At 50.2% G+C, this 11,575-nt stretch overlaps 1 protein-coding gene across 1 annotated transcript in view; it reads right to left on the bottom strand.

The window, feature by feature from the left end:
- Positions 1-751, bottom strand: part of BRI3 (brain protein I3) — a 26,784-nt gene extending 26,033 nt beyond the window's left edge. The window contains exon 1 of the mRNA XM_015413069.1: positions 285-751. Coding sequence (XP_015268555.1) covers positions 285-453 — 169 coding nt within the window. The 5' untranslated portion in view covers positions 454-751. The remainder of the gene's footprint in view (positions 1-284) is intronic.
- Between the last annotated feature and the right edge of the window lie 10,824 nt (positions 752-11,575).

Raw genomic sequence — 11,575 nt, 5'->3', positions numbered from 1 at the left:
CTGTGGAGTCTTGTGAGCAAAAATTCTACTTTGTGGGCTACTGGCATGAAAGCCGCGAGCGAGGGATTTGGCTGCTGCATCAATTAGTGTGCTCTGGAGCCCCATCCTTCCTGAGCTAAGACAAAAACGTGTGAGGCGGAGGGAACACTGCCCAGCAAGCCAGCCCCCGTTGGACTTTTCACCTACCTCACCGGGCTGCTGTGAATACAAAACAGAGAAGCGGAGAGCCACGCCGGCTGCCTCCCGGCCCGTTAAGTTCTCCCGCCCACTCCCCCGAGGCTTACCTGCGGCAGAACCCGTGGGATAGGCGTAGGGCGGCGGCGGCGGCGGCTGGAAGCCCGGCTGAGCGGCGGGAATGGCCCCGTAGCCGCCCTGCCCATACTCGTAGCCGCCTCCCTGGGCGGCCGGGCTGTAGGCGGGGGGTCGGTCTTGCAGCAGGGGCTTATTGTCCATCCTCCGGCCGGGCCCCCCTCCCCTCCGCCCCCCAAACAGAGAACAGGCAAGCCCCCCCGGCTACAGAGCCAACTTTTTGCAACCGGGTCTGGCAACTGGAGGGAGGGCTGGAGGCACCCGGGGAGCGGCTCCGGAGCTAGAGAGGAGCCCCCCTTTTAAAAAAAGAGAGATTTGGGGCATGCAAAGAGGGCGAAAAGACCCCTCCGCCCCGCACACGCCCCGCAAGGCAGAAGGCAATGTGCTCCAGCCTCTTTGCGCCCAGGCCAGTCACAAGACTGGCGCTCACGTGACGCCCTCTGCGCGGCGGCGATTCTCTAATAGGAACGGGGGGGGGGGGAGGGGCGGGAAACGCCTTTAAGGTCCGCCCAAAGGAGGCGGGGGTGGGGGCAGAATGGGACGGCGGGTGGGGTGTCCTCGCGAAGTTTCTGCAAACACGGGTTGCGGTTGAGCAAAGTTGGGAGTCCCACTGGCACCTGTAAGGCCCACCAAAGTTTGATGGGGGGGGGGTAAGCTTTCGTGTGCAGGCGCACTTCTTCAGTGTGGTTTTGCACAGGGAAGCTGACGCTTTGAATAAAACTTTGCTGGTCTCAGAGGTGCCACTGACTGGACTCCGACTTTGTTCTGCTTCTTCAGAGATACAGGTTGTTGTTTTAGGTACTCCAGAGTCGGTATTACGAAATAGTTGGCCGGATTCCCAATTTGGAAATGAAAAAAAGAAAATGAATTGCCACGTTGTTAATTGTTGTTAATTGTTAATTGCTAAATTAACAATTGCATGAGTTTGGAGCAGTGGATTGAAACCATCGATACAAACCTGGCACAAAAAAATCTGGGAACATATAATAATGGCAAAAAAAACAACAACCCCAACTAAGAGCACAACCCAACTCTGGGATATGTGGATATCTGTTATGTTTTGTTTATTGGAGAATCATATTATTCCTCCAAAGCCTGTATTTGAAGTGGTACTTTACCCATAGTGTATAGTAAGATAACTTTTATTACCTTTTTATTGCCTTTTGTTCACATGTAAATATTCAGTAATAAAACTTATTTTTAAAAAATGATACAGATTGTTGTTGTTGTTGTTGCTCTGGCCAGGGCTCTTGTGATTTTGGCAGGGCAGGCTGATATCCCACTGGTGCAACAAATCTGGGGCAGTGATGCTCTGTGTTTTTGGTGCTTGGGGGGGACAACAGTGGGAGGGATTCTGCAGTTCTGGCCCCGCTGGTGGACCTCATGATGGCACCTGGGTTTTGGCCACTGTGTGCCATAGAGTATTGGACTGGATGGCCATTGGCCTGATCCAACAAGGCTTCTCATTTTCTTATGTCTGGAGCAGTGACTCACGCAAGCTCCTCCCCTGCCACAAATTTTGTTAGTTTTTAAGGTGCTCCTGGACTCCTGCTCTCTTCTGCTGCTACAGACAGACTGACACGGCCACCCATCTTGATATTAAAACCAGTAAAATCAGTCCAACACTCCAGTAAAAAAGTCTTCTTGGTGCCTGGGGGGCCACAGTGGGAGGGCTTCTGGAGTTCTGGCCCCGCTGGTGGACCTCATGATGGCACCTGGGTTTTGGCCACTGTGGGACACAGAGTGTTGGACTGGATGGGCCATTGGCCTGATCCAACAGGGCTCCTCTTAGGTACTTATCACCGGGGCAGTGATGCTCTGTCTTCTTGGTGCCTGGGGGGCCACAGCGGGAAGGCTTCTGGAGTTGTGGCCCCACTGGTGGACCTCATGATGGCACCTGGGTTTTGGCCACTGTGGTGTTGGATAGGATGGGCCATTGGCCTGATCCAACATGGCTTCTGTTATATTCCTATGTCTGGGGCAGTGATGCTTTGTATCCTTGATTCTTGGGGGCCAACAGTGGGAGGGCTTCGGGAATTGTGGCCCCACTGGTGGGCCTCCTGATGGCACCTGTGTTTTGGCCACTGTGTGACACAAAGTGTTGGGCTGGATAGGCCATTGGCCTGATCCAACATGGCTTCTCTTAATGTTCTTAAGGTCAGTCTTGTCTGTTCTGATTGGCAGCCATCGTCTCCAGAAGATGCTCTGTATTCTTGGTGCTTGGGGGGCAACAGTGGGAGGGCTTCTGGAGTTCTGGAGGACCTCCTGATACCACCTGGGTTTTGAACGCTGTGTGACACAGAGTGTTGGACTGGATGGACCACTGGCCTGATCCAACAAGGCTTCTTTTATGTTCTTATTCATTTTAATGATGCATGGAGGGGGAGGGGATGTGAGTTGATTTTACTGGTTTTAATATCAAGATGGGTGGCCATGTCAGTCTGTCAGTAGCAGCAGAAGAGAGCAGGAGTCCAGGAGCACCTTCAAGACTAACAAAATTGTGGCAGGGGAGGAGCTTTCGTGAGTCACTTCTCACTTCTAAGCAGGGGCTCCCAAAAGCTCATACCCCGCCACAAATTTTGTTACTCTTATCGGTGCTACTGGACTTTTCGTTTGAAAATGTGATTTTATCATGTAGCTTTGAACATTGTCATCCGCCTTGGTGGCCCTGGCGCTGGGGTGACTGTATTGGGGCTGGAACTTCTCGGGACTGTTGACCAGGCACTGGCGGAGCTTGGAGCGCTAGAACAATAGCCCACCAGGACTCTGGAGGTGACCAATGAGGAATTAATGTTAAGAACTATATATTCAATTGTAAGCAAAAGATATATATGAAAATTATAAGGTGGATAAAAGAAATGAATGTTTTTGGATACAGTATGAGGTCAATAACTAGATTAAATAATGATATAAACTGAATTCCCTCAATTTGTATCTATGTATGTTTGTCTTGTATGTCATATATATGAAATAAAAAATACTTTGGGGGTGGGAAGGAATTAATATTATGTAAATAGCCTATCACTGGGAGTTGGATGTGGTTGGGTGTTGGACTCACCAACTCACCAGGCAAAGGAACTGGCCCACCAGACTTCAAGATGACCCTGCTGAAAACTTGTGAAAAGGCTTCAGGGTCAATGCTCATCCGGATTGCTTAAGTGTAGTGTAGAGGGGGTTGCCTACCCTGAGTGTGGAAATTCCTGGAGTTTTGGAGTAGAGCCTATTATTATTATCAATTTGCTAGGCCTCCCTTCCCTGAAACAGGGCTCAGGGCGGCTTGCATCAAAGGCAAATCCAATAGATAAGAAAATTGAAACAACATTGGCCCCGGTCACATAGGCCAGATAACGCGGGGAGGGGGAGCGCGGTAGCCCGATCACATGGTCCCTGAGTCTCCGTGCTTCGGTTGTTTGCTGGCAATCACACGGCAATGCTGCAGCATGGCAAAGAAGCGGCACGGCACGATCACACAAGCGTTTCGCATTTGTGTGCATGAGCAGTTCCGCAGAGCAGCACTGCTTTCAGTTTCATGTTTGTGCGCATGCGCTTACAAAAAACATCCGGTTTGCGACGTGGACGGGCGCCGGATGCCACGGGATACTAGCGCTCAGACACCCGCCTGTGCGGCGCGTTTTGCATATACTAGTGCACTTTCCTTGGTACTTTTTAACTCCACATCTTCGGCGGAATGCCATGGGTTGGCCATGGGTACGCTACGCTTCCCAGATGTTGCGGTGTGATTGTGCCCCAAAAATCTGCCCGACATTCGTGCCTTTTGCGCGGCAAATTCTCCGTGTGACTGGGGACATTAAAATATATTAAAACCATTCAACAGAAAAAACAATACTGTGTCCAAGACGACGGATAATTTCAGTCTGGAGATTGGATGTAATTCCAGGAGATCTCCAGGTCCCACCTGGTGGCGGGCAAAGTAAAGGGAGAGAGGCCCACCTCCAGGTTTCTGTGGGTTCTTCTTGTTGGATCCTGGTTCTTCTTTTTGTGTCGTTATGGCCGTCAGCCTTAAAAACTGTCCCAGCTCCTAATACGAAGACCGAAGATAGTCATCGCTTTGAAAACAGCGCTTCCTTCTCTTTACTGCTGTGAAGAAAACTGGTCTCTCGAAGGGAAGTAGTGCTTTTCTCTGAACAAAAGCCTGCCTGTTTGTTTTGGGTTTGTTTGTTTTTAAGGGGGGGGTGGAGACTTTGAGATGTAGCTGCCAACTGGTGACATGCAAGACAGATTATCTTGTCTGAAACCTGGTTGTCCTTATTCAAGCGCCTGCCAAGTTGGAAAAGGCCCAGCTGTTGCACCGTACTGAGCCCCAGGCCTCCAATGGGGGAGGAAGTGGAGGGGGAGCTGGATGCAGAATTCATGCGCCCTGCAAGAAATAGATGTGTCTTCCATCCATGTGTGCTCACAAAACATCTGTGTAAAAAGGCCTTTCTGAGCTCCCTACGCTCTCCTTTCCCCCAGATCCATTTATTTTATTTATTTCATGTTATTTATATAAGGCACCTTTCTCCTTGGGATTCGAGGTGGATTACACAGAGGGAGCAGTCAACAAGATGGATCAAGATGGGTTGCTATGTTCATCTGTCTGTAGCAGCAGAAAAGAGCAACTAATCCAGGGGTATCAAGCATGCGGTCCAGCCCCCGGGGGGCTCCTGTCAGGCCCGCAGTGGAACTGGCTGTCTTCTGCTTCTTCTTCTAGTTCTGCTGCTGCCGCGTCATCATAGGTTTGCAGCTTACAGATACACACCTGAACAGCACACTCAAGATTGCAACAGCACAGATATTTCGATGCAATAATTCAGGGCAAGAGGTTTCAGTTATCAGTTATCAGAACCTGTTAATCTTGCAAGAGTGCTAATGTTTTAAGCATGTTTTTATTTTAAGTAAAAAAAAACACCTTTGTGTTTGTGTCCTTTATAAAGTTTATATCTCCGCTACCAGGCATTACATTTTACGATATGGCCTGGCCCAACAAGGTCTCATTTATGTCAGATTCGGCCCTCATAACAAATGAGTCCGACACCCCTGGTCTAGTCGCACTGTAAATACTAACAAAATTCATGGCAGAGTATGAGCTTTTGTGAGTTACTGCTCACTTCTTCAGACACAGCAGATACAGATGGGGCATTCAAGGAGCAATGAAATAGGATTTGGGTTGTAGAACCAACGGGAAGCCTAAAAACCAGAACTGAAGAATGTGTTAACGTGACACATGCAATGATGCAAAATTACACAACGGGATCTGACCCACTGCAAACTATACGCAGTAATACCGACCACAGTCCCCAGTCGTTTTTCCAGTTAACTTTATGAATCATTTAGTCCAGTGCTACCCTATTAACTGCATAGAAAAGGCCTCCTGAATAATTCAGTTTTGCATAGCTTGCGGGAAACCAGTGGACTGGGAGCTTCAATGACCTTTCCACAAGGTAGGGGAGAAGGCACCTGTACAGGCAGTTGTTGCCCATTTGCAGGTTGGCACAAGCAGAAAGTAGGGGTGCCAGGTCCTCCCTGGGGTTGGAGGAGTAGAGTTGGCAGATCCAGGCTGGGAAACTCCTGGAGATTTAAACATGGAGCCTGGGGAGGACCGGGACCACCTCAGTGTGGGTCCAGGGCCACGGAGTCCCCCCTCCAGAGCAGCCATTTTTCTCCAGGGGAGACTGACCTCTGTAGTCTGGAGATGAGCTGTAGTTCCAGGGGATCCCCCAGGTCCCACCTGGAGGCTGGCATCCCTACCCCTGGGTAGGTAGTGTTGTAAAATAGTCAAAAGTGTTTAATACTTAGACTATCAATGGATCTTGCTCTATTGGAAAGAAGAGATTTCTTTGCTTTTAAAAAACTTTATTTCTAAGGGTAAAAGGTATACGGGATTACTACAAATAAACATAACACTAACAGCTACATTTTCTAAGCTGCCTATAGTCAAACCTAGCACACAGATAATGGAGAATCTCTCCTTCTTCTTGACCCCTAGAAAGGAAGTCACCTGAAATAAATGACCAATCTGTATCACAGTAGAAAGCTACTTTTCCCGGGCTAATTCCCCATTGGCTCAGTGCCAGGTATCCCTTCCAGGTCAGTCTAAACAATAGCAATACTAGGCAAACAAGTTAACCCTATAATGACTGCATTGTCAGACCTTGTAAACACATACATTTCCAACAGGTAGGAGGTCTGGGCCCTGTCCACACAGTCTGAAGGATCTCAATGAAGACAGAGAACCTCTTTGGGTTGCTACCCTCCAGGTGAGAATACAAAAATGGAGAGTCACAGTATTAGGAAGATATGCAAAAGTATATCACACTGTGCCTAACAGGTGCATGTTCAAGGCAAATCAATTTTGTGCTTTTTTATTTTTCTATTTTTCTATACTGTTATATAAATATTGGTATCAAATATCAGCAAAAACAGGTTTTACCCAAAGAAAACATCAAAGTGCTGGTTTACATTCTGTACAAATATTCAGACAGCGCCTTGTCAGTACCACAACCACTAGTCCCACAGGACTCTGGTAATTTACCCGTTTCGAATGCCATCTTTTTCAAGGACTGTGATGTACATAAAGAACATAAGGCGCAGTAATTTCTCTTTGTGAGCACAAAGACTCTTTAAGCTAGCAGCATATTTTCTAGGGTCCCATCGGAACCCTTGCGGCAGACATAGTCACCTATCTAGGATAGCGCATCTCTCAAGTTCTATCAGGTAGCCGCACTCCAGGGCATCAAACCCTGCTGAAGCCCCTCCCTTCCCCAAACTAGGCTCCGGGAATTTTCCAACCCGGAGCCTCCCCCAGGGTTGCCACCTCTGGGTTGGGAAATACCTGCAGATTTTGGGGGTGGACCTCAGCTGGGTACAATGCTGTAGAGCCCACCCTCCAAAGCGCCCATTGTCTCCAGGGGGACTGAGCTCTGTATTCTGGAGATCTGTAATGCCAGGGTCAGGTCCCAACTGGAGGCTGGCCTCCTTTAGTGGAAGTCCCTGCTGGGATGAGCAAAGTGGATTGTAGGGGGACAGACGGTCTGGCAGATATGAGGGTCCAAGGCCATGAAGGGTTTTGGATGTGATCTCTGCTCTCTGTCGAGGCCATAGGGTCACCAATGTCTAGGGGGTGGCTGGAGACCCCCCAGAATTACAGCTGGTCTCCAGCTTACAGAGATCATCTCCTCTGGAGAAAATGGCAGCTCTGGAAGGTGGACTCTATGGCATTTTACCCCGCTGAGGCCCGAAATATGGCTCCTCTTCCTCACCTAAACCGGAAAGGAGGGTCAGGTGCCTGTAGGAGCTGTCTCTGTAAACAGTGCCCTGATTTCCCACAGCTCTGCCTTTGTAGAATGACAGTGAAGGAATACGGGCTCCGAGGACATGGGGGTGTCAGCTTCCAGGTGGGGCCAGGAGATCTGCCAGAATTACGACTGACCTCCAGATAGGATTGTCAGCTCTGGGTTGTGAAATACTTGGGAGATTTTTTGGGGGGTGGAGCCTGTGGCGAGCAGGGTTTGGGGAGGGGAGGGAGTCCAGTGGGGTACAATGCCATAGAGTTCACCCTCCAAAGTGGTCCTTTTCTCCAGGGGAACTGATCTCTGTGGCCCGGAGACCAGCTGTAATTTTGGGAGATCTTCAGGCACCAACTGGAGACTGGCAACCCTGCCTCCATAACAAAGAGATCCCTTCTCCTGTAAAAAAAAATGGCTTCTCTGGAGGGGGGACTCTATGGCATTATACTCTGCTTAGATCTTAATACGGATAGCCTTGCTCAGGTCTTGAGGACGGAGGGCCCTTGTGGCTTCCTTGATGGAGTCCATCCGTCTCCTGTTGGATCTTCCACGTTGCCTGCTGCCTTCAGCTTTTCCGAGCATGATTGTCTTTTCCATGATGTGACCAAAGTACAACAGCCTCAGTTGCAGGGGTCATTTCCTGTGGGAGCGCACAGGAGTGGAACTCCAGCAGTAAGGAGCCCAGGGGGTGGGGCACATGCAACAAGCCCCGCCCCCTGCTCCCAGCAGCCCTCAGTTGGGCCAAGCAAGAAGCAGCCAGGTAAGTTGCAGAGCCCCCCCCCCAATCCCACCTTCAGGTACAAGCTCTCTCTCCTCTGTGAGGGCAGAGCTGCGCATTCCCCCCCACCCCCATAGCTAGCAATCCAAAACAGTCCAGTGGCACCTTTAAGACCAAGTTTTATTCAGGTACAAGCTCTCCCTCCTCTGTGAGGACAGATCTGCATGACCCCCCCCCCCCAATAGCTAGCAATCCAAAACAGTCCAGTAGAGCCTGAGTGGTGGGTGTTGCCTTCTGACACACTTCGGGTGATGCCAGGGGGTGTGACATATGCAAATAAGTTATGTTAATGAGCTCCTGCACCTCTTTTTCTACGAAATGACCCCTGCTCACTTGAGTCCTTTTACCTTCTAAGATTCAGGCTTGTTTTCATCTAGAACTGACTAAATCAATGTGTTCTGTCAGTTATGTAATTAAAGAAATCCTAGTTGGTTGATTATAGGAACTGATTCCAGTGTGTGGTTGGACTCAGGTTAATAAATACAATATTCACATGTAAAATATTTACAGAATCGGTTACACACCGCAGGGAGATGTGTTTTAAAATGAAGAAACCTGCCCTCCTCAGACTCCACCCCCAAATTTACAGGATTTTTTCCAACCTGTTCCTGACAACCCTATACAAAACCCATGTGATATGATTCCCTCTACCAGAGGTTCCCCAACTTATTTGGCCTACCCACCCGCCTTTTTCAAAAAAAAAAAGAAGTCATCGCCCCTGGAAATCTACTTTCAAGAAGGGGACAAAAAGATGCAGTTTGTGGATCTGCACCTGGATTGTTCCAGCAACCCCAGGGGGCAGTATTGCCTAGTTTGGGAATGCTTCTTCTTATCTAAACTATGGAGTCTTGTGAGCAAAAATTCTACTTTGTGAGCATTAAAGTTGTGAGCGAGCGATTTGGCAGCTGCATAAATTAGTTTGCTCTGGAGCCATCCTTCCTGAGCTAAGACAAAAATGTGTGAGCTGGAGGCTAAAAAACTGTGAGCTAGCTCACACTAACTCAGCTTAGAGGGAACACTGTGTGACCTAGGGGCTCTCTCTCTCTCTCTTTCATTGAATAACAGAATCATAGAAGTGGGAAGGGACCTCCAGGGTCATCTAGTCCAACCTCGTGCATAATTCAGAACTACCTCCCCTCACAACCCCCATGCCCAGAAAATGGCAAACCCCCCACTACTTTTTTTTTAACCATTCAGCCTTATAAAGAGATCTGCAGAACTCAAAAAGCCCCCAGGTGGTGTCCTGTGATGTTGGTTGTTCTTAATTAAAAAAAAGGGGGTATGGCAAATGCTTGGGGGGGGGAACCACTTGACCAGCCCCATAGTTAGGGAATTCTTCTTTGGGAAGGGGGCCTCGGTGGGCTGGCCAGCTAATTAAATGGAAGTACAGTGCAGGTGGTAAGTTGGGGCACGTTGGGGGCAGCCCGGGAGGGAGGGGGCCCAGAAGAAACACTAGAGGGCCGGCCCTGTGGGCCCCATGTTAGCTACAGGCCAGCACTTGACAAAAGCATCATCTGGGGAAAGGAGGGACCTCAGTGGGGATGTGATGGGGTTGCCAACTCCAAGTTAGGAAATTCCTGGAGAGTTGCGGTGGAGTCTGAGGAGGGCATTTTTCTCCCGGAGAACTGATCTCTGTTGCCTGGAGATCACTTGTAATTCCGGGACATCTCCTGGGCCCATCCTGGAGATTAGCAACCCTGGGATGTGGTGCTGTGGCGTTGGGGCTGCCGGCTCTGGGTTGGGAGATACCTGGAGATTTGAGGGGGCGGAGCCTGGAGAGGGGAGGGTTGGGAGGGGCCTCAGCGGGGTATAATGCTGGAGAGTTGACCCCTCCAAGCAACTGTTTTCTCCAAGGGAACTGATCTTGGTCATCTGCAGATCAGTCGTGATAGCGGGAGATCCGCCCCCTGGAGGTCGGCAGCCCTGTATGAATTCCACCCTCTGACGGTGCCACTTCTTCTAGGGGAACTGATCTCGGCAGCCTGGTCATCCATTGCAATTCCGGGAGAACTCCAGGCCCCGCCTGTAGGTTGGCAACGCTTCCTCCGGGCGCCCTCGGCCCATCTGTTTCCCAGCAGAGGAGGCGGAGGATGGAACGCCGTGCATCCCTGTGGAGTCCCGGACAGCCAATAGCAGCAGAGCGGAGCGCCCCCCCAGCCAATCAGCGAACGGCTCCGGTTGGCCCGGACTTCCTCGTTCGTGCCCGGTTGCTAATAGAGGTAGCAGCTGTTTGCAGCAACTGGAGCTGCGGTTGTCGTGCAAGACGAGGGAGGGGGGGAAAGGCGAAAGGAGGGAAAGGCGAGCTGGCTGGAGGAGCAGGTAAAAGGTGGGGGGGTTGCTAAAGGGGGGGAGCCACAAGCTTTTGGAGGGCTCAGACAGATGGCCGAGTCCCTGAACGCCTTTGCTTGCCCAAGGGGGGGGGGGCACCCCTAGTCCCCCCCTTTGCCCTTTTCTCTGCATCCCTGTATGCGATGCTTGATGTTACGTGTCCTTCATCACCCCGGGGTTGCCAGCTTCCAGGCTGGGCCTGGAGATCTGGCAGGTTTGCAGGTGACGGAGGTCAGCTCCCCTGGAGGAAATGGCTGCTTCGGAGGGTGGATTCTCTGGCATTATTACCCACACACACACACCTTGAGGCCCCCCCTTGCCACCAGTCTTCATCCTCCCAAAGCTCCAAGCCCAAATCTCCAGGAAATTGTCAACCCAGAGTCGGTAACCGTATCTGGGTTACCATCGTGCTTTGGGGCTCTTCTTCTGTGTCCTGGTTCTCCTCTGGTGTTCCCTCTCTCTCTCTGCACTTGTTTTATTTCACTTTCCCTCCTTTTCCTGAAGAACTGAGCTCCAAAAAACGTGCCCCAGTTAATTATTATTAATAATTATTTGCTATTAAATTACTAACTTCTTAAATTTATATTGCATTATTAAATTAATAATTATTTGCCGCCGTGCAGTGGAGATGCATGGCTTCTTGCAGAGCGGCATGGGAGAAAAGGAGGGCCTCCTCCCCCTCCAGGAGGGGTTGCCAATCTCCAGGTGGGGCCTGGTGTTCTCCCAGAATGCCAGCTCTGGAGTACAGAGATCAGTTCTCCCCTGGAGACAAGGTTGCAATGCTCCCTCCAAGCTGTGGAGTCTTGCGAGCAAAAATTCTACTCTGTGAGCCACTGGCATTGAAGTTGTGAGTGAGCGATTTGGCTACTGCATA

This window comes from Gekko japonicus, unplaced genomic scaffold (assembly GCF_001447785.1).
Source record: "Gekko japonicus isolate JY-2015 unplaced genomic scaffold, Gekko_japonicus_V1.1 scaffold2745, whole genome shotgun sequence".
NCBI lineage: Eukaryota > Metazoa > Chordata > Lepidosauria > Squamata > Gekkonidae > Gekko > Gekko japonicus.
The sequence above is the reverse complement of the archived record's forward strand: the minus strand, read 5'-3'. Positions and strand labels throughout refer to the sequence as shown.